Below are 20,812 nucleotides of genomic sequence, written 5' to 3' on the forward strand. Positions count from 1 at the left end.
CTCTCTCTCTCTCTCTCCGCCCTCTGCTTGCTTTCTCTCTCTCAAAAAATAATTAAACATTAATAAAAAATAGAAAGAACACAAAGTAACCGGCACTGATTAAGTCCTACTATGTGCAAACACTTCACACTCACTCAGCCATCATTCCATTTAACTCTCACAGTGGTTCCCACGCTAAAGATGAGGAAACAGAGGCAGAGGGATTAAGGGCCTGAAGTCACCGAGCTATGGCACAGGATTGGCATGAGTTGGCCTGGAAACACATCTACGATAAGAACTCTGAAAGTCAAGAACAGGTGCCTTGGGGAAAACAAACAGGGAATCTTTAGACCGATAAGGGCACTCTCCTGGAGGAGTCATCTGAGAGGACACCTGAGGACGCGGGCCACCTGAGGAATGGAGACAACCACTCCAGTGAGCGGGAACAGCATGTGCAAATGTCTGCAGCCAGGAAAGAATCAGTCTCTGAGGCACTGAAAGGAGCCAATTGTCTGGAGCATTCTGAGAAGAAAAGGGGCTTGGAGAAAACACAAGAACATGCAGAACCTTGCAGGCTATCGCAAGGAGTTCAGATTTCTTCCCATGTACCAGGAGAAGCCAGCAGAAGGACTAAGTGCCAGAAGGACACAGTGTCATTTACCCAAAGTCCAGCATAGAGCTTGTCAGACAAAAGGCGATCAGTCACAGCGTGTGGAACATCTGAATAAACAGCCTCAAACTAGACTTCCCAAGGATGGGAAGTGCTGCTCTTACAGAAGGAAAAGTAAGATTTCAGTTTTGGCCCAGGAGAAGAACAAACACTTTTGCCTAATCCAAATTCACTTTCATGCCTCTGTGCCTATGAAGCACACAGAGCCGCTGAAACCCACAGGCGCATTGTGACAGAATAATTTCGGTGATCAGTATCAAATGCCTCTATTTAGAAAAGCTCTGAAGACTGTATTAGCACAATCCAATATTTATGAAATGACACTCTGCCATAATGAGGGGCTGAGAAAATTAAGATTAGGAGAGTTATTCCTTTGGGAAGAGAGATTGGTATGGTTGGCAAAGGAGCCATGCCACACAGTTTCTTGGAAACTTGGTTTCCTGATCTGTAAAATGGAAGGATGACAGGAAAGATTTTAAATGTGTGGTCAGTTCATAGCAGGCCCAAAGGGATTTGAAGATGTTGATCATTCATTTCTTTATTTAAAAACCACTTGAGATAAGTCAGAGAAAGACAAATATCCTATGATTTCAGTTATATCTGGGATCTAAAAAACAAATGAATAGACAAAAAGCAGAATCAGACCCATAATTATAGAGAGCAAATTAGTGGTTGCCAGCGGAAAGGGGAGTAGAGGGATGGGCAAAATGATAAAGGAGAGTGGGAGATACAGGCTTCCAGTTATGGAATGAAGAGGTCATGAGAAGGGGCAGCTCAGAGAACAGAGTCAAAAGGTGTGTACGGAGACAGATGGCAGCTGCACCTGCAGCGAGCACAGCGTAACAGATGAGCCGAATCACCTGCAGCACACCGGAAACTAGGATAACATCGCAGGCCAACTATACTTCAACCTAATAAAAGAAACATAGGGGCGCCTGGGTGGCTCAGTTGGTTCAGCATCTGACTTCGGCTCAAATCATGATCTCGCGGTTCGTGGGTTTGAGCCCCCACATAAGACTCTGCTGACAGCTGGGAGCCTGCTTTGGATTGTGTCCCCCTCTTTCTGCCTCTCCCTGACTTGCACTCTCTCTCTCTCTGAAAATAATTAAACGTTTAAAAAAAGAAGAAAGCAAACAAAAAATTTTAATAATAATAAATAAAATATCCCTGGTGAAGACTATTTGGCCATCCATCCATGCATCCATCCACCAAAATGTTATTTAGTACATACTACGTATGATACACTGTATTAAGCACTGAGAAAAAGCTACAAACAAGACTATCATGGTCCCTATGCACATGGGACGCCTCATCTGCGGGTGTAACATACACTCAACAAATAACATCCATGGTGACATGCATCGTTGAGGAAAAGTGCAGGATGAGATGGGAAACATTTACAGAGATAACTGACCAAGGCTGAAGTACAGAGGAAGTGCTATCCTAAGGAAGTGATGTTTAAGCTGAGCTACAGAGGGCAAGTACAGGACAGTAAGGTGGAGGAAAAGGTTCTATGGAGAGTGGTACATGAGGAGAGGGGGAAAGTGAATCAAGAGTTCAGTTTTTGGGGTGCCTGGGTGGCTCAGTCAGTTGAGCATCCGACTTGGGCTCAGGTCATGATCTCACAGTTCGTGAGTTCGAGCCCCACATTGGGCTCTGTGCTGACAGCTCAGAGCCTGGAGCCCTCTCTCTGCTCCTCCCTCATTCATGCTTTGTCCCTCAAAAATAAATAAGCTTAGAAAAAAAATTATTTAAAAAAAATTTTTTAAAGAGTTCAGTTTTTAGAGATGTTGAGTTTGGAGAGTTTACAAGATTCTACAGGGCTAGACATTTTTGGATACAAACACTTACATATACTAGAAGATCTGGATGTATTGGCCACCATCAAAGATGGTCAGGCGAAACAGAAGAGATGTGGTATGTTTCAGCAAAGTACTCTGTATTCTAAAGGAATGAGTGATCCTATCATCTAAACCAAGACACTTTTGAGAATAAAGTCAGCAATGCTAAAATCTATGACGAGGCAACATGCATACAGGCTGCCCCACAGTCACCTCACTAATGGGCATGTGTAGTTGCTGGAGACTGCTCGTGCAAAGTAGGGTCCTACTAGATCTACAAAGTTCAATTTTGTACCATAGCATAGATTTATTATACCAGGGGGAGGTATCTCTACTTATGAAAAACTTACATGACCATTTATGCCTTTAATTGGAACTATATAAAACCATCCAGCAGCCTCCTGCTTTAGAGCCAAACTCCAAGTCCATGAGGCCACAGAGGCCACATCCTTATCTGGACAGATCTAAGCATCTTGTCTGTCTCCGAATTAGTGCATCCCATCAAATTCCTCTCCCCAGAGGAAGCCAAAAAGACATGGCAGCCAGGTAGTGGGTGGCCTACAGTACATACAAGATGTTGGATGGCAACAGAAGGCACAGAAGTAGTGAAGGCCATTCACGATGCAATGGTTACTTTGGTGTGTCAACCTGACTGGGCTACGAGATACCCAAATAGCTGCTAAAATGTCATCTCTAGGAGTGTCTATGAGGGTAGTTCCAGAATAGATAAGCATGTGAATTAGTGAAAATAGAGCAGCTAGCCCTAACCAATGTGGGCGGCATCCTCCACTCCCTTGAGCGCCCGAAGAGAACAAAATGGGAAAGGAAGGGTAAAGTGACTCTCTACCTGAGCGATAGGCATCCATCTTCTCCTGCCCTCAGACATTAGTGTCCCTGGTCCTTGGGATTTCAAACTCAGACCAGGGTTTTTACCATCAACCCTGTATTCTTGGGCCTTCAGACCTGGACCAAATTACATACTGGTCTTCCTGGTTCTGCAGACGGCAGATGATGGGACTTCTTGGGCTCCATACGGTGTAAGCCAATAACTACATCTCCTCTTAAATGTATCTCTATATATCCTATTGATTCTGTTTCTCTGGAGAACCTGACTAATACAGTCTGAGATCCCTGGTATTCAATGGCCCGAGTGAGGAGGAGTGTGAGATGTGTGGCCACAGAACAAGACAGTATGTGGGTTAGAGACAGCCCTGAGACAGGGAGGAACCGTCGAATATGATGTTCCCTCTCCAAGACCCACATGTCTTTACTGCTGTACCTGGGATCACATATCCAAACAGGTGATTCTCTTGTTCCCAGAGTTGCAGCTCTTCCTGGTGTAGAATGCCCGGGTAAGCCTTTTCAAGATTCAGCTCCCCCAGACGTAGCGCACCCTGTACGTGTTCTCCCTGAGTATCCCTCCTCCAGGTGCACCTCCTCTAAAACACATCAGATGCCACCCTCATAGGCCTGCCTCAAGCAGCCATCTAACAAGAAAGCACATAAGCCCTTGTGCCCTACTGGTTAAGGATAAGCTGGGCATTCAGGATGTCAGGACATGGACTCAGTAATATTCTGACTGTGGACGTTTCCCTAGAGATATACAAGTTCAGTGTCTATGTGTCCTGGAAGAAAAGGAAAGACCTCGTTCTTCAGAATTTCTTTCTTCTCCACCCCAAATCCAGCCACTCTTAGGTTCCCAAACAAAACCCAGGGATGCCCTACTTGAAGCTAAAGCTTAGAATCTTAAAGCTAAAAGAAATCCCAAAGCTTCCTGAATCTCGATGATACATGATTCCTACCACATACCGTAAGAATTCACTCAGCCTTGGTTTGAATCCCCTGGAGATGAGGAACTTACTACCAACGAAACTGTCTACTGTCCTCTCCACTCAATCCATGTGTTTGTCCCCCCAGTTGGTCATCCTAAAAGTTAGCACTCCTCATCCCAGCCTCAAACACAGGTTCACGTACCTGTGGGGACCGCGGGGTCCAGCATTGGTTTCTCCCACGTGTTAATCTGCTCCCAGGTAAACCCGCTGGTCCCCAGGGCCACGCTGTAACCACAGTTGCTGTAGTGTTCGTCAAAGGAACAGCCACCTGCAGACAAAAAAAAGATGTGGGTAAATACCTCGTGGTGTCTGGGCTTGGCTCCTAGCCCCAGTCTCATCAGCTCTTCATTTACAGCTTCAAATGTTAAACTCGAGAGAAGATTAAAAAAATAAAATAAAGGCAAGCAAATTGGATTTTTGTATTTGGTTTGGTTCTCTCAGAAAGGTGCTGTCATCTGCAGCCCCCTCCCTACTTAGGAAAGTTAATAAGGCTAGTTACATTGATTTCAATCTTCCTTCCCAAGAAAGTAAACAGTAACGTCTCATTCTGAATAGGAAACATGAATGCCAGGGCATGCCTCTGCCCCGGCTTGCTACAACAGGGACAGACAGTGGGGGCAGCAGAGAGAGCACCAGCTCCAGAGTCCTCTGGCCAGACTAGCTGCATACTACAGCTCCGCCTCGCAAACCGGGCCAGCGCCAGCCAGCTGCCCCCCGGAGCTCCCCTACCTGTGGCATGGAGGGAAAGAGCTACTGAACTGAAACAGCATGAGGACTAAGTGGGGGTAACACATGAAAAGTAACTGGCACAGAATAAATGCTCCACATCTCTCTCCTTCCCTATAAAAGCAGCTTGTGAAAAATCATGTTTCATGGCATAAAAATCAAATTTGTGGAGAATCAGACAATCATGCACCGGGAAGATAGTAAAGTAGATGTTGACAGTATTTAAAGCCATCTACCATTTTATAGTAAGTTCTAACAATTCAATTCTGAAAGGATACACTGAGCATATACCACGAGCAGTAGGTCCCCTCTAGGGGACACGAAGAAAGATGTGGGCTACAGAACTAGGGCTCCAAGGAGGAAATTCTGGTCTGGAGAAACAGAAGCATGACATCCCAAAGGAGGACTCAGGCTTTGGAGGACCCAGCACATCTGTGGGACCAAGAGCAAGAGGGAGGGCAACCAGGTGAGCCGGCAGGGCACAGGGGTGGCGCAGGACGGCCTTGTACGGCAGCCTCCCAGACCCACTCTCACACCCAGTGTAGCTTCGTCACTGCCCCCAATGTCCGTGATGCTCAGGTCTCATCACAGCACCATCTCCCTCCCTTGCACACCATGCTCCCCCATGACACACGCAGACATGGTGCTGACCCATGTACAGAAGCCATCCCTTGCTGGCCACAGCCCAGGCTTGCAGCCTTCCCTAATACCGCCCCATCATCCCCACCAGCTGCCAACAAAAAAAGCCCTTCTCTGCACCCCAGGCCTAGGATGCTCTCTGCTCAGTGGAGTAGAAGTCCTGTTGATAGATAGGATAGGGAAAACCATCACAATATGACTTAAAAAAAAAAACCTATGACACCAAGGCTTCCTCCACTTTCCTTTCTTGGGTGAATGATAAATGATAATTCAGAAGCATTAACCCTTAGCACCCCAATTTGGAGTGTCTCAGCTGAGCAAAGGAGGCCTTTGGACTTGAGTCAAGAGTATTAAATAACTTTGCACTAAAAAGCAACAGAAATTTTGGATGTCTTACATGGATACCTTGATTACAGAGAAAGGGAGAGGGAGAGAGGGGTTCAAGGAACAATGGAAAGCAGAAAGCTAGAGAAGATGACAGCCAGCAAGAAATTTCCAGTCATGGAAACTTGCTGATGCCTTGGTAGGAAATAGATCTGGTTCCATTCATTCATTCTTCAATCCAACAAGGGTTGAACTGAGCCAGTGATGCAGATCCAACAGAGCCCGAGGCCTTGGCTGTACAGTGGTTTACATGAGGGCCCTGCTATCACTCTTCCCCAAGACAGACTGACGGCAAACCAGCGGATGAATCACCCACGTTCACTTCAGCGTTGTGCCACAAAGCTGCAGGTGGGGTGGGCGAGAGACTCTGAGCTTGGGGTCCAGGAAGCCTTCCCACACATCCTGGAAACAGTTCCCTGATATTCCATGATGCACCTCCACTACAGTGAGCTCCGCAGAGAGAGCAGGACACACATAGCAGTCACGTGCTGCTTGTGGTTCAGGGAACCAAGAAAGGCCATGACCAGTGCGTGCTGATGACTAGTGCGGACTACGAGGGACAACAGGCCAGGATAGGAGGCCAGAAGATGAAAGGTTAGGAAAGGGAGCTTCACTCCAGATACACTGGAGAATTCAGCTGGCCTTTGATAAGCAAGGAGGGAGGCAATCAACCAGCTTCCACTAGATGGTGGTCTTCAGAAAGACTGGGAACAGCTATGACACATAGTAGGGGCTTAAATATCTGTTGAATGAATGAACCAAAAACACTAACACAGTCAAAGCTCTGTTCCAGTAACTTGCCCTTCCACCTAGAAAGCTCCTTCCCCACATTCCCTGACCAATTCCAAGTGAGCCTCTCGAATCACTTCTTTTGTTAAGTTTTTAAAAATGTTTATTTGAGAGAGAGAGAAAGAATCTCAAGCACTTCCCATGCTGTCAGCACAGAGCCCAACCCAGGGTAGATCCCACAAAGTGAGATATTCATCTGAACCAAAACCAAGAGTTAGATGCTTCACCAACTGCACCACCCAGGTGCCCCCTAATCAGTTCCTCTATCAACTTCTCAAACTAGAACAGAGTGTGAATGCTCCAGACATGAGAACACAATGCACTACACTGGGGGAGAGAAAGAGAATGAGCAAACACACAAGTTGAGGAGGGGCAAAGAAAAGGAGAGAGAGAGAGAATCTCAAGCAGGTTCTACACCACCAGTGAAGAGCCAACTTGGGGCTCAAACACATGGAACGGTGAGATCATGACCTGAGCCCAAACCCAGAGACAGACTTGGAACTGATGGAGCCACCCAGGAGCCCCTACATTTACATTTTAAAAGTGATGGCAGCAAGTCCATTGCTCTTAGGTGGGCCAACCTCCTTTCTCTACATCACCACACCATCACCTGCTGGGAGCCCAGCCTGAGGGAGAAAAATGAATCAGGTCAGTGCATGGACAACAGACCCTTACCTGCTGGAATTGATAAGCAAGGGGCACCTGTAGCATCTCAAGTGTCCACTGGAAATCTGACTTTGCATCCTACATAGACATCAGCCTCCAGGATGAGCAAAGGAAAGAATGGCCAAGACCATGCTATGTGCCTGGCAAACTGTTTGGGTCTCCTCTCTTGTGCACACAAGAGCACTGTGTCTGCAAGCCACATCTGCATCTGGGGAAACCAAGTAGTAAGCCCTAGAAATGTGTAACAAAGGGATATCCACCGTTTGCGTGGTTGGCCCATAAAAATGACCTCTTATGCCTAAATGTCCATCACCTGATGAATGGATCAAGAAGGTGTGGTGTATATACACAATGGAATCCTACATGGCAATGAGAAAGAATGAAATCTGGCCATTCGTAGCAACGTGGATGGAACTCGAGAGTGTCATGCTAAGTGAAATAAGTCAGGCGGAGAAGGACAGATACCATATGTTTGCACTCATAGGTCTAACAGGAGAAACTTAGAGGACTATGGTGGAGAGGAAGGGGGAAATATAGTTGGAGAGTGGGAGGGAGGCAAACCATGAGACACTCTTGAACACTGAGAACAAACTCAGGGCTAATGGGGGAGGGGGAGAGGGCATGGAGAAGGGCACCTGTGATGGTAAGGACTGGGTGTCATATGGAAACCAACTTGACAATAAACTATAAAAGAAAAAAATTAAATTAAATTAAATTTTAATTTTAAAAAATGATCTCTTATAAGGAATCCTCCTCACCTGCCCCTGCGGCAAGGGACTCCAGAACTACAGGTGAAAGCAGTGGCATCCCCAGGAAAAAGAGGTCTAGATCCCTGAGACACTCACTGGAAGACAGCCACGCAGTCACCTGACCAGTGAGATCAGTATTAACTCTCCAAGAGCAAAATACCAACTTGTCTTACATTACTGACATCTTAGGGGTTAACTGTGACCAGAGCACAACCTTTCACACTCTGATGAATATAAGCCACATGCTTCCTTGAGCATTCGCTCCATGCCAGGAGACACACTAGACACTCACTGCTTATTTTTGCTCATTTGCTTTCACTTAATGCTTGCAACTTGGTGAGGTAGATTTTTACTCCTTTTTCTAAGTACAAGGAAATTAATGCATTGAGGGGTTAAGTGACCTGCTCGGCTCAGAGAAGGGAGTGTTAGAGCCAAGATTAATTCTGTGGTGACCTAACACCTCACAACCCATCCTCGTTCTAATGGACCACACAGAGAAGGTATTCCCCAAAACCAAGGACTGAGCCTTTCACTTCTAAGGTTATGAGAGAGGATCAGAAAAAGAGCTGCCAAGGTGGTTGGTTCTCTCCCATTAGAATGCATTCCCTTGCTTATTCTAGAAACAAAGTTTAACAAAGTTTTTTTTTTTTAATGTGTTCTGTGCACCGGCACAGAAGCAACAAGAATTTTTGTGCTCAGTTTGCAGAATATAGGGAAAGCCAGCTTCACAAACATACACTCAACGGGCAAAAATGCAAAACACACCTTCATGGAAAAGTGCTGAAGCTCAAAGACCCCATTCAAAGAAAGCTGCCTTAGCCAAGCCCTGATGTACCCTCTCCCAACCCGACCACGACCACTCACAAGACCACTGTGGCTCATCAACATGGAGGCAGCAGATACCGCACGTGAGGCGTGATGGCAAAAAAACAGAGGATGGGGAAGAAAGAAAAGCAGTTTCTGACACGCCTGCCTGCTGAGAGGGAGTTCGGTATTTGGGTCGGAGCTTCCAATGGCCACTAGAAAAAGGAAAATCTATACAGACACTGGACATTCTGTGTTCCTACAATAAAAGCCAATTGCACAGGAAAATTACAGCCATTCCAGGTGCTTAGCTCGCCCCAGAAGGTCTCCAGAGGGCCGCCGTAACAGGAACCCCAGACCCCACCACGAACTCTATCTGAAAAAACACCCACACCAGGATCACAAGGCCAATTACATGAGACTACTTCTCATTCTCCAAAATACACTCAGGGGAAAGCTACTCATTGGGGCTCAACAGGATTCAATCTAGAGCTCTGCTCCCCACACTAGTCTAGCTTGACCAGACACAGCGTTAAAAGCTATCTGAGAGCAAAACATACTAAGTATTTTCCTTAAGCCATCCTCCCTGAATTTTCTTCCTCTCAACCAACAGATTGAGAAAGAGTGGTTACGCGCACAGGATTATACATCCTGACAGCAACCCACGCTGCCGCTGGGTGCAGCCCCCTTCTAGCTCACGTCTCTTCGTTTCTGGGCCTTCATTTCGTGGTGTACGTGACAGATCACTAGGGAGCCCCGCAGTGATAAAGGGTAAGGATTCCAGAGACGCACAAAGAACTAGGAACTCTCAAAGGCCACCAAGATGCAGAACCCTGCTGCCAGCCAGGGACTGGCAACTGAGAGCCACCAAAGGGAGGAGAAGAAAGGACAGAGCAGTCGCCCCTGGACTTAGAGCATGAAATATTCAAACTCATGAGAGTCCTGAGTCTCACTGCTGCTCCTCTTACAATCTCAAAAATTATGATTACTAAAAAAAAAAAAAAAAAAAAAATTATGTTTACTTTCCTGATGCAATCCCTTAGGTCCCTAATGCTTGACAGAAAAGGCTCCCAGCCACCTCTGCAGGTGTTTGTGGCAGGCGACTTAGGAAAAACTAATCACTGGAGAGATTCCTGAAAGACTCTCATTCGGAAGCACCCTTCATTCAGTTTTAAACAGGCAGACCCATTTAACTGATGTCAACCTGACCACGATCATCATGGGGAAAACAAAACCCCACCCCAGGAATGGGGATCAGCATATGTGTCCAGAGCACACAGTCCTGATTTGGAAAAGACCCAATAACTAGGGGAGGACAGGGGAGTCCATCTGCAGGCAAAGGAAACAGCCCTACCTCCCTGCATCCAGACGGAGGAGCTATTTCCCTGGACGGTGGAGGTCAAAATGTGCCAAAGGCCCCAGATGCACTGACGTGAGTCAGGCATAAAAAGTCAACAGTGAAATGGAAAACTGTAGCAAGGAAATTGGATTCTGGAAATCCATTTGGGTTGGGTAATGTATAGCATATCAGCATCTGTAAGGGAAGTCAAATAGTGCAGGATACATACTTTAGTATACATTAAAGCATAAATAAAGTTTATAGTGCCAATCAGAATTTTTTTTAAACATGAGCTCTTCTTTTGAAAATGAGAAAGGAATAGAATTCAATAAAAATATAAATGTGTCTGCCTCTGCATTTCTCAGATATGAATCCCATATTTTCTTCAACAGAATTAAGTTCCAAAGAGGAACTAAAGATTTCCAGAGCTTCTGCTATATGCCAGGCACTGCACTTGAGCTGTGTAGGTATGTATTTATAGATGTGTGCGTACAAATGGAAGTCCAATTACCCCCACTAAGACAGGGGCTGACAAATTTTCTCTGTACAGGCCCAACGCTAAAAATTTTCAACTTTGCAGGCATCTAGTCTCTGCCACAACCACTCAACTCTGCCACTATAATGTAAAAGCAGCTGTAGGCAATACAGAAACAAATGGATGTGGCTGGCTGTGTTCCAATAAAACTTTATTCACAAAAGCAGGTGATGGGCCAGATCTTAACCAAGGGGCTGCAGTATGACACCCCCTCCTCTACAAAAGAAGCACTGCTTTCCCCATTTCACATATGAAAACTTGTCCTCAGAGTTACTAAGAGATGTGCCCAGCTAGAATCTCAGAGAGGAAGAATGACCTCGCATAAAGTAGCAACAATACTAACTTCTCCATTTATTGGCCACTAAATGTGGAACCATCCAGAAATTGCTGTTTTGATTGTACCCACTCTGCAGACAGAGAAGTAAACTAACCTGCATGAAGTAATAGAGTCAAGAAGCTAGTCAAAGGCTGTAATGGCACCAAATCCCAAGTACTTTCCATTGCTCTAATCCTGTCCCTCTTAGGACAGGGTGTACGTTCACAGAATCCAAGTTTCACCCTGCTGCTTCCAGGAAAAAAAAAAAAAAAAAAGTTATGCCTATAGCATCCGAGGTAGAACTAGTGAAGAGAGAAAACATCCAAAGAAAAAAAAATAAAAAAGGCAGAAATTCACCCTCTCTTGCTCTACAGGGGGTACCACTTCCAGCAAAGCTCTTAACTTTGACGAATGCGAGCATAATCAACCACAGTGATGCACGCTGACGAGGACACCGAAACACCCCACACCCTGACAAGTATACAGCCCTGTGGGTTCATCCAGCACTGGGGAACTGGGGAAGGAGGACAGGAGACCACAGGACCATGCCCCTCTGACTCCAAGCCCCAGAGCTCCATGAAAGCAAGGCCATGCCACATAACCCATCACTCAGCACCTAGTCCATAGTGTGTGTTTGACTTGATTGTTCAATGAATGGATGAATGCATTTAAAATGGACCCCACTCACGAAGAGGAGCCACGCTGAGACCCCACAGGAAGCTCTGGTATATCTTCCACTGGCTTCCCTCAGGGGTCAGGATAAACCCAGTGTAGGCCCTGGAGCAGAGGCGGGATCTGGGGCTCAGCCTTAGGCCAGACCCTTTAAGAGCATTTACCTTGGCCCTGCAAAGGCACAATACAGAGGACAAGTCTGAATCCAGAGAATGAAGGCAAGTCAAAAGATGAACCCAGGAGAAACCATGAAACTACCAAACGAAGGAAAAAGGTGAGACATGTGGATGCCAAGGAGCCATCAGAGAAGACGTGAGCATACTGGCAGCAGACCCAGAAAGAGAGCAGCCAGCTCAGGGTTAAACTATGAGCAGGCTTTGAGCAGGGGTGGAGGACACAATGCCAGCAGAGCCAGGTAATCATGGTACAAGGTCAAAGAGCTGAAGACACAAGGCTACTGGGCAGACACAAATCCCAAGTCGATGTGAGTGGTAATAATGACAAGCAACACTCCACCAGGGGCTGAACTACATAGGCCAGGCAGTACTCTTAAGGGTTCACTAACATTAGCTCATGTAATTACTCCAAGCACCCCTGAGCCACATATCATTATCCCCTATCATATGGATAAGGAAACTGAGGCATAAAAAGATTTGAAAACTAGCCTGAGATCACAGAAATCACAGGAGGCAAAGGGAGACCTTGAACCTCAACTAGCTCAGTATACATTCTTAACTAATTATACCAGGTTGTCATGACAATGAACTTGGAAGGCAACCTTGATCTTGAAAGGAAGTTCTGGTTGATGGAAATGGTTGGCGGTACAGCTCTTCACCAATCCCTGTGAGAAGAGCGAGAGCCAGACTACATGCCTTTCCCCAAATCTCTGCCTTGGCTCAAGATGCCCCTCTGCAGGTCTTGGAAGTCAAGGCACAGATGACAGAATGCTTTTTAACTCACAGTAGAGGCCACAGTGTGAAGGGGAGAAGAAATGGAGGTGGGGTCTCAGACAAGAAGGTGTATGGGGTGGGAGTTCAGGCCTCACACAGTCATCCCTGATATATGGGAAGATCACATGTGGGAGTCATTCAGACAGACTCAAGATGTGGCAGGACTAAAGGCTTACGGTATGTGGTAAGAGTACTTTTTATTATTCTTTTAACGCAGCATTTGGCAAACTTTCCATAAAAAGCCAGATAATAAATACTTCCACTTCACTATTTTATTGGTTTTCATAGCCTTGCAACAGATTAACACAACTTAGGGACTTAAAACAGCACCCATTCATTATCTCATAGTTTCTGAGGTCAGGAGTCTAGACAAGGCTGGGGTGGCTTCTCTGCTCAAGGCCTCACAAGGCTGAAGTCAAGGTGTCAGAGAATTGTTTTCTTTTCTGGTTTCTCAAATCCTGTTTGGAGCTCGTGTGGTATTAGGCAGGATTCAGCTCCTGGTTACAGGACTGAAGCCGGCCTCCTCTGGCTGGCTGTCATCCACAGGCTACTTTCAGCCCCCAGTCTCTAGCCTTGTGGCCCCTCCCCATAAGCCCTCTCATGCCCCAAATCTCCTGCTCTGGGTAGGGCAGGGCTCATCCGATTCGGTTAGGCCCATCCAAGACCATCTCCTTCTTGATTAACTAAAGTCAAGTGATTTGGGACCTTAATTATATCTGAAATTTTCTTCACTTTTCTCACTACTGTGAGCTAACCATGGGAGTCAAGTCCATGCTTCTCAGTAGGCCCACCCCAGGGATAGGGATTACACAGGGCATGCATGCCACGGGCCAGGGATCTTGGAAATTATCCTAGAATTCGGCCCTCTTCAGTGGGCTACCAAGTCTTGGTCACAACCACGCAGCACCACCACAACATAGAAACAATCATAAACATGGGCACCTGCGTGGCTCAGTCAGTTAAGCATCCAACTCTTGACTTCAGCTCAGGTCACAATCTCACAGTCCACGGGATTGAGCCCCACTGACAGAGCAGAGCCGGCTTGGTTGGGATTCTCTCTCTCCCCCTTTCTACTCCTCCCCTACTGACTCTCAACAAAACAAAGAATGAGCAGAGTTGTAGTCAAAAAACTACTTACTGACATTGCACTTTCAACTGCATATAACTTTCACATGTCACAAAATATTCTTCTTTTAAAAACCAGGACTGGGGGTGCCTGGGTGGCTCAGTCGGTTAAGGCTCCGACTTCAGCTCAGGTCAGATCTCACGTTCCTGGGCTCAAGCCCCGCATCAGGCTCTGTGCTGACAGCTGGCTCAGAGCTTGGAGCCTGCTTCAGATTCTGTGTCTCCTTCTCTCTGTGCTTCTCCCCCTCTCATGCTCTGTATCAAAAATAAATAAAATATTAAAAAAAAAAAAAACCCAGGAGTGCCTGGGTGACTCATTTGGTTAAGCATCTGATGTCAGCTTAGGTAATGATCTCATGGTTCATGGGTTCGAGCCCTGCATCAGGCTCTGTGCTGACACCTTAGAGCCTGAAGGCTGCTTCAGATTCTGGGTCTCTCTCCCTCTCTGTCCCTCTCCTGCTCACACATACACTCTCTCTCTCTCTCAAAAATAAATAAGCATTAAAATTTTTTTTAAATGAATGTAAAAACCATTCTTCACTGGTGGGCCGTGTGAAAACCAGTGAAGGTCTAGAATTGGTCTGTAGGCTACATGCCATACCAATATTTGCTTTAACATCATAACAATTTCTCATTTTAACAGAGTCACAGAAAAGGGCCACGTTTCACCATTGGAGTGTTTTCAATGTCTGCTGGATGTCATGTGCTTTTAACAACTCTTTCTCAATTCCCAGCTGCATAATGCGTTTTCCTTCCTCTAGAGAGAAAATGCCTCCCACTGTCTTCTGAAGTGGGCTGAGGGCTAACAGAAGCACAACTGTCTATAATTAAATAAGCACCCCCCCCACATCACAGCATTTGTACTTTATGGGTAAAGATTAGCACACACCTCCCACTCACAGATGAAAACAAGGCCATAGCACATAACATTCTCAACACAACACAGTCAATTGGCAAGACGGAGAGTCAAATCAAGGACTTCTTCCTTACATGTTCTGAGAACCAGGGCAAGCTCCAGGATAGATTCAACTACAAACTCAATACAAAACTATAATACAGAGCCTCTTATTTAAAAATTAAGAATTTCAAAATGGCCATGACAGAGCCCAAGAAGCCTGGGGCAAGGACCAGCCTCCACGTCACTGCTCAGGTCACACACTCACCCACGAAGCCGGCCCTGCTCTGCAGATACCCACATTCTAACAATAAAGTACCTGACCCCCAAGCCATTGAGATCCCACCCTCGCACTGCCAGATGCCTTTTTCTTTAATTTTTATTTTTGAGAGAGGGAGAGACAGCATGAGCAGGAGAGGGTCAGAGAGAGAGGTAGACACAGAATCTGAAGACAGGCTCCAGGCTCTGAGCTAGCTGTCAGCACAGAGCCTGATGTGGGGCTTGAACCCACGAACTGGGAGATCATGACCTGAGCTGAAGTCGGACACTTAACCGACTGAGCCACCCAGGCCACCCCTGCCAGATGCTTTAAAGGCAGGGCAATATCTAAGTGGGGCTTATAACTGTGAGCAGCCTATAGTGAGTAGGCAAGCCTTGCCCCCGGAATGAATGTAAACCAGCCTTGCATAAATTGAATTCCTTTTTTGAATACCTAATTGAATTTGCAAAAGTGTGTGCCAGGGGGGTGTTTAAATAAGTGCACAAATATGATAAGAAGGCCTTCATACCATTATATCTAATTCAGTAAGCAAAAATAATGGCAGGGTACATTCCAATTAGTGTTTGATTTATTTGCTTTAATAAATCCAATTAGTAGAATGTTTTATAAAGTCATCCAATGTCAAACACTCACGGACTCAACAGATAGAAACAATACTCCTAATAGAAAAAAAAATGTTTAAAGCTTTTTGAACAGTGAATTTATTATAAATAAGATGGTGTCTCTCTGATGGCTTGAGCATTCCCCAAGGACCGGAGAAAGTGTCTGATCTGCTCATTTGGTTCTTTCTCCCACAGACTCCATGAGGCAACTCAGGTTAATTCTGCCCATTATAATAAATCCAGGAATAAAAACAACAAAGGTGCAAGTTAGCAAAGGGACTTCAAGGGAGAATAATGAACTTGCTGCTGGGTCTTCTAGACCAGAGACGTGTTCAGACTTCCAAGGCAGCTCAGGAGAGCAGCAAAAGAAAAACAGTGGTGAACCTGAGTCAGCCCTCCCAAGCCCTCTGCAGGCTCCAGCTTTTCCCCCTGTAAACTAGAGAGCCCAAGTGTAAAGGCATGCCCACTTTGGGCAGGAGATGATTTTCCTTGTCCAGTGAGACATACGTAAGTATGGGTTAAAAGCATGAACTCTGGAACCAGCATTCCAGTAGAACTAGCTCCACTATTTGGGGAGAAAGTAGCTTTGTGACCTTGGCCAAGTTATTTCATTTCTATGTGCCTCCATTCCCATCTAAAAAAAAATGAGGATGATAATAGTGTCCATCTCTTAGGGTTGTTACGAGGATTGGGTCAATTCAGTATTTATCAACCGAGACTTGGAACAGTGCCTGGCACACAGATGCCAAGTAAGTATTAAGTTAATGTTTAATCCCAACGTATGAATTAGAAATGGGGAAGATAGCTACATTATAGGTTAAACTCAGGTTGCACAATCTCATAACCAAACAGTACTTTAGAGAAACTATCTGAAATGGCCCATCATGTCCTATATGGATCAGCAGTACTTACTCTGATATGCTATTGATCTGTGCTGTCAGCCCCAGATTCATTCTCTACTTACAGCTGTGTAACCCTGGGTGAATCACCTAACCTCTCCGGTCAGGGACCTTCCTCATGTAATAGAAGGCAATAAATTAAACTCTCAAATGACGCCTGAATTTCTTACAGTCTGTGAAACAGTGACTGCTGTTTACCCGGCTCCATTTGCTGGGATCCAGGAGTGTCAGGCATCCCCTGGAAACAGAAGGCTCTGTTCAAGACCAGCTTCTCTGAGCGGTCTGCACGGCCCTCAGCCTGGTACATGTGTGTGCGGTACAAGAGAACACAGCAGCGAACGTGGCAGGTACGTTTCTGTCTTCTCATGCACCCCCACCTTCCTGGGCGCCAGTTTACAAGCAGACCCGAGGAAGCTTTCAGGAGAGGAGACATCTTGCCCCAGGCAAGGTCTTAGCAATACTGCAATGCACTGTGTCAGGGAGAAAAGAGAGCGAAGGAGAAGGCCATGTTTGGGGTCAGCCTTCAGCTTCAACTTGCCAAGGAGAGGATGGGGGAGCAGGAGAGAGAGCAGTCACCTTCAGTTCAAAGTGAAAACGGCTCAAGTTGGAGACCACACCAGCCTGAAAAGCAGCCCCACCGAACTCAGCAATTCTTCCTCCCCTGCCCTGCCGCCCTGGGAGCAGACACAGGGATTCCACTGGTCTCCCACATTTGAAGAGGACACGGATCATCTGGCCTAGGTCCTAACTTTACAGGTTGGGGAACAGGCATGAAAAGGATAAGGATGCAGAGGGGGTGCAGAGCTGGGATAGAACCCCGCTCTCCTGGCCTGGAGCCATAGTTCTGCCTACTCAGAAGCCAAAGTAGCAGCTTTCATCTTTTTCTCACACAACTGCGATGTCTTTTTCATGTTTATTTCTATGGGAAGACGGTAAGAAGGAGATGGCCACAGGTCATACCCTGCGTCTGGAAAACTTTTTTATCTGTCAGGAAAAGGTGAATAAAGGTTTCCTCTGCACAGAAGCACGGGCTTAGAGGGCTTTCTGGCAGGCTCTGTGCCATCTTCTGACTGCCTCTGAAACCCAAGCCAAGCTTTCAGGGGCCTCGGGGTCTTTGCACTTCCTCCTCCCCTGCCTGCGGCTTCACACGGCTGGCCCGGGGATCTCACACATCAAAATGCCCCCTCTGGGAACATTCCAGGGGGAAACAGCCCCCTATCTCCAGTTCTCATCTACTATACCACCTTGCAAATGTGCAACGGGGTTGTGGTTTGTCCCTTAGTAACTCTGAAATTATTTGCTCATTCACTTACGCATTTTGTGTCTCCCCACTACCTAAGTCCACCAGCGTAAGTGCACACACCCATTTCATTTGCCACTGTATCTTCAGGACTGTTCAAATAGCCCAGCACTTTGCGTTGAAGCATGTGAGTGAATACTGGATGAATGAATTAATGAAGCAAGCCGAGTATGGGAAAGTCTCGGGATTGTGTGACTCAGCTTCAGAAGATGGTTTGTAGTTTGGTTCTGAAACTTTCTTTGTGACCTCGGGTGAATAAGAAACCTCCATGTCCCCATATGTAAAGTGGGAACAATAACAACAGTGGCTAGCACTTACTGAGTATTTAACACAGGCTCTGCACTGCACGAAGGCATTTCCACAAATATCTCACCGAATCCACAAATGGCCCCATGAGACAGATACAATCACTACCCACACTTCATCCATGATGAAACAGAGAACCAGTTAGATAACTTTCCCAGGGGCGCCTGGGTGGCTCAGTTGGTTGAGCGTCCAGCTTCGGCTCAGGTCATGATCTCACGTTCGTGGGTTCGAGCCCCGCGTCAGGCTCTGTGCTGACAGCTCGGAGACTGGAGGCTGCTTTGATTTCTGTGTCTCCCACTCTCTCTGCCCCTCCCTGCTCATGCTCTGAATCTCTGTCTCTAAAATAAGTAAAACATTAAAAAAAATTTTTTTAGATAACTTGCCCAAATCTCACAGGTAGGAAATGATAGGTCTGGGATTCACACCAAAGCAATCCTACCCCCAAACACCACATTCTTGGCCCCTGCGTCATACTAGCCAAGTGACCACTAACTTTGCTACCACTATGGAAATACCTAACTTTCTAAAAATCTCTTCTGCAAGGGACTTATTTTTAACATACAACTTTTTCAGTAGGGGGAGAAAGAGAGAGAGAGAGAGAGAGAGAGAGAGAGAGAGAGAGAGAGAGAGAGAGAGAGAGAAGCAGCCACACATTCTGAGCCTTAGTAAACAAGCCTTACTCAGTAAAGTCAGCTTTCTGAGTCTCCACTCACTGCCAAGGTCATGCATAATCACCTGGTCCACATGGTAACTCTGGGGCTTCCTTTGACCCCACTCCAGACCTCAGATCCATTAGTGACCTGGCTTACAGATTATCAAGACAGACCACATCTAGGTGCTCCAACCTGACCCAGAGAGGAACACACCTTGTAATATTCACTTCTGAGACATCAAGAATGCCTGAGATTCTTGCACCCGGGTGGCTCAGCTGGTTAAGTGGCCGACTTCAGCTTAGGTCATGATCTCACAGTTTGTGGGTTTGAGCCCCGCATCAGGCTCTGTGCTGACAGTTCAGAACCTGGAGCCTGCTTCTGATTCTGTGTCTCCCTCTCTCTCTGATCCTCCCCCATTCACTCTGTGTCTTTCTCTCAAAAATAAATAAAACGTTAAAAAAAATTTTTTTTAAATGCCTAAGATGACCATCTCTGGGTCATTCAAAACTTTCCAGGGCTTTAAATTTTTCCATTTGGGCCAAAAAAATAAAATAAAGTCAGCCTTCTGTGCCCACTCTCTAAACAATGAAGTTCCAGGCACTTTACAAGCACTTTATCTCCCCTTAAACCCCCGCTGTGAGTTGCTCTTTGGGATTCATACCCATCTTGCAAAGTAGGAACCTAAGGTTCAGAGAGATTAAGAAACTTCCTCAAGGCTACACAGCCGGTAAAGGGCAGATAAGGAATAGAAGGACTTTCAACGTGACCCCATAGCACAAGCCTTCTCAACTATATCATAGTGTCTCTTGCAGGGGAAAAAAACACTAAATAAATACCTCCAGTTGGCAACTCTTTCCTCTTCCTTATTATCTTCTATGACTTAATTCAGCCCATGGTTGAATGTCATTCATTAATCCTATACCAAGTATCCACTATGTCCCAAAGCCCATTCTAGGACCAGAGACAGAACAGGGATTCACAAGTTGTCCCTCCCTCACAGAGTTCACATTCAATGAAGTCATGAAGAGAAGTAACACTGGCAGGTGCCCACCTTAGTTTATTCACATATCAGAATGTCTTGAACGCGACAGGCCCTCGATAAACATACCCGTAAGGTACAGGGAGAAAGCGGTCCTCACTGGGCAGCTATTCTTTGCCGGGCATCAGGCCAGTCACCCCACACAATCTCACTTAGTCCTAACAGTCATCCTCTGATCCCGGAATTACTCACTCTCATCTAAAGATGAAGAACCTGAGAATCCATGAAGAATCCAGTCCAAGTTCCCTACTTGCGTGGATTCCTACTCTGCTTCCTTTCCCAAAAAGCCATCACTCTCTGTCGCACAATGTCATGCATACAAAAGCCTCGGAAACGTTTAGGGCTGGCTGGCAGATACTGGTTTATGTACTCAGTTTATTTAAGTGTATTAACATTTAATTACTTAAGAGTTAAAACGAGGGTTCCATAGAGTCAATTAAACTCGGTAATAGCATCCAGCATTATATAAATCGCCAAACTGGTCATTGTGTAGATAAAATATTTACTGAAACCTGAGTGTTATCCTAAGTATAGATGGGATGGGGAGCTCCCTCAGAACAGCTCGGCTTTGGCAAATGTGTCTGTGGTTGCCAGCGGGGCTGCATCTACCACGGTGTGTCAAACACGCATTAATGTGGAATGGAGGGGCTTTAGGGACAGAGCACAAAGGGCTAAAGTTCAAACCACCTTTAAGGCATAAATGGGTCAGTCCCCAAGCAGTGGTGGATTCGGAGTGTGTTGGGGTCTGAGGGTCAGGGATGGTGCCGTGGGTAACAGCAGTTAGAACTGCACTGGCAGGTCACCCTGTTAAATCACTAGGCC

General features: G+C 46.1%; 1 protein-coding gene across 1 annotated transcript in view; it reads right to left on the reverse strand.

The window, feature by feature from the left end:
• The window catches only part of PTPRT (protein tyrosine phosphatase receptor type T), a 770,667-nt gene extending 766,100 nt beyond the window's left edge, over positions 1–4,567 (reverse strand). Inside the window, exon 1 of the mRNA XM_029917352.1 lies at positions 4,465–4,567. Within this exon, the coding sequence (XP_029773212.1) occupies positions 4,465–4,489 (25 nt within the window). The 5' untranslated portion in view covers positions 4,490–4,567. The remainder of the gene's footprint in view (positions 1–4,464) is intronic.
• Between the last annotated feature and the right edge of the window lie 16,245 nt (positions 4,568–20,812).

This window comes from Suricata suricatta, chromosome 12, assembly GCF_006229205.1.
Source record: "Suricata suricatta isolate VVHF042 chromosome 12, meerkat_22Aug2017_6uvM2_HiC, whole genome shotgun sequence".
NCBI classification, from domain to species: domain Eukaryota; kingdom Metazoa; phylum Chordata; class Mammalia; order Carnivora; family Herpestidae; genus Suricata; species Suricata suricatta.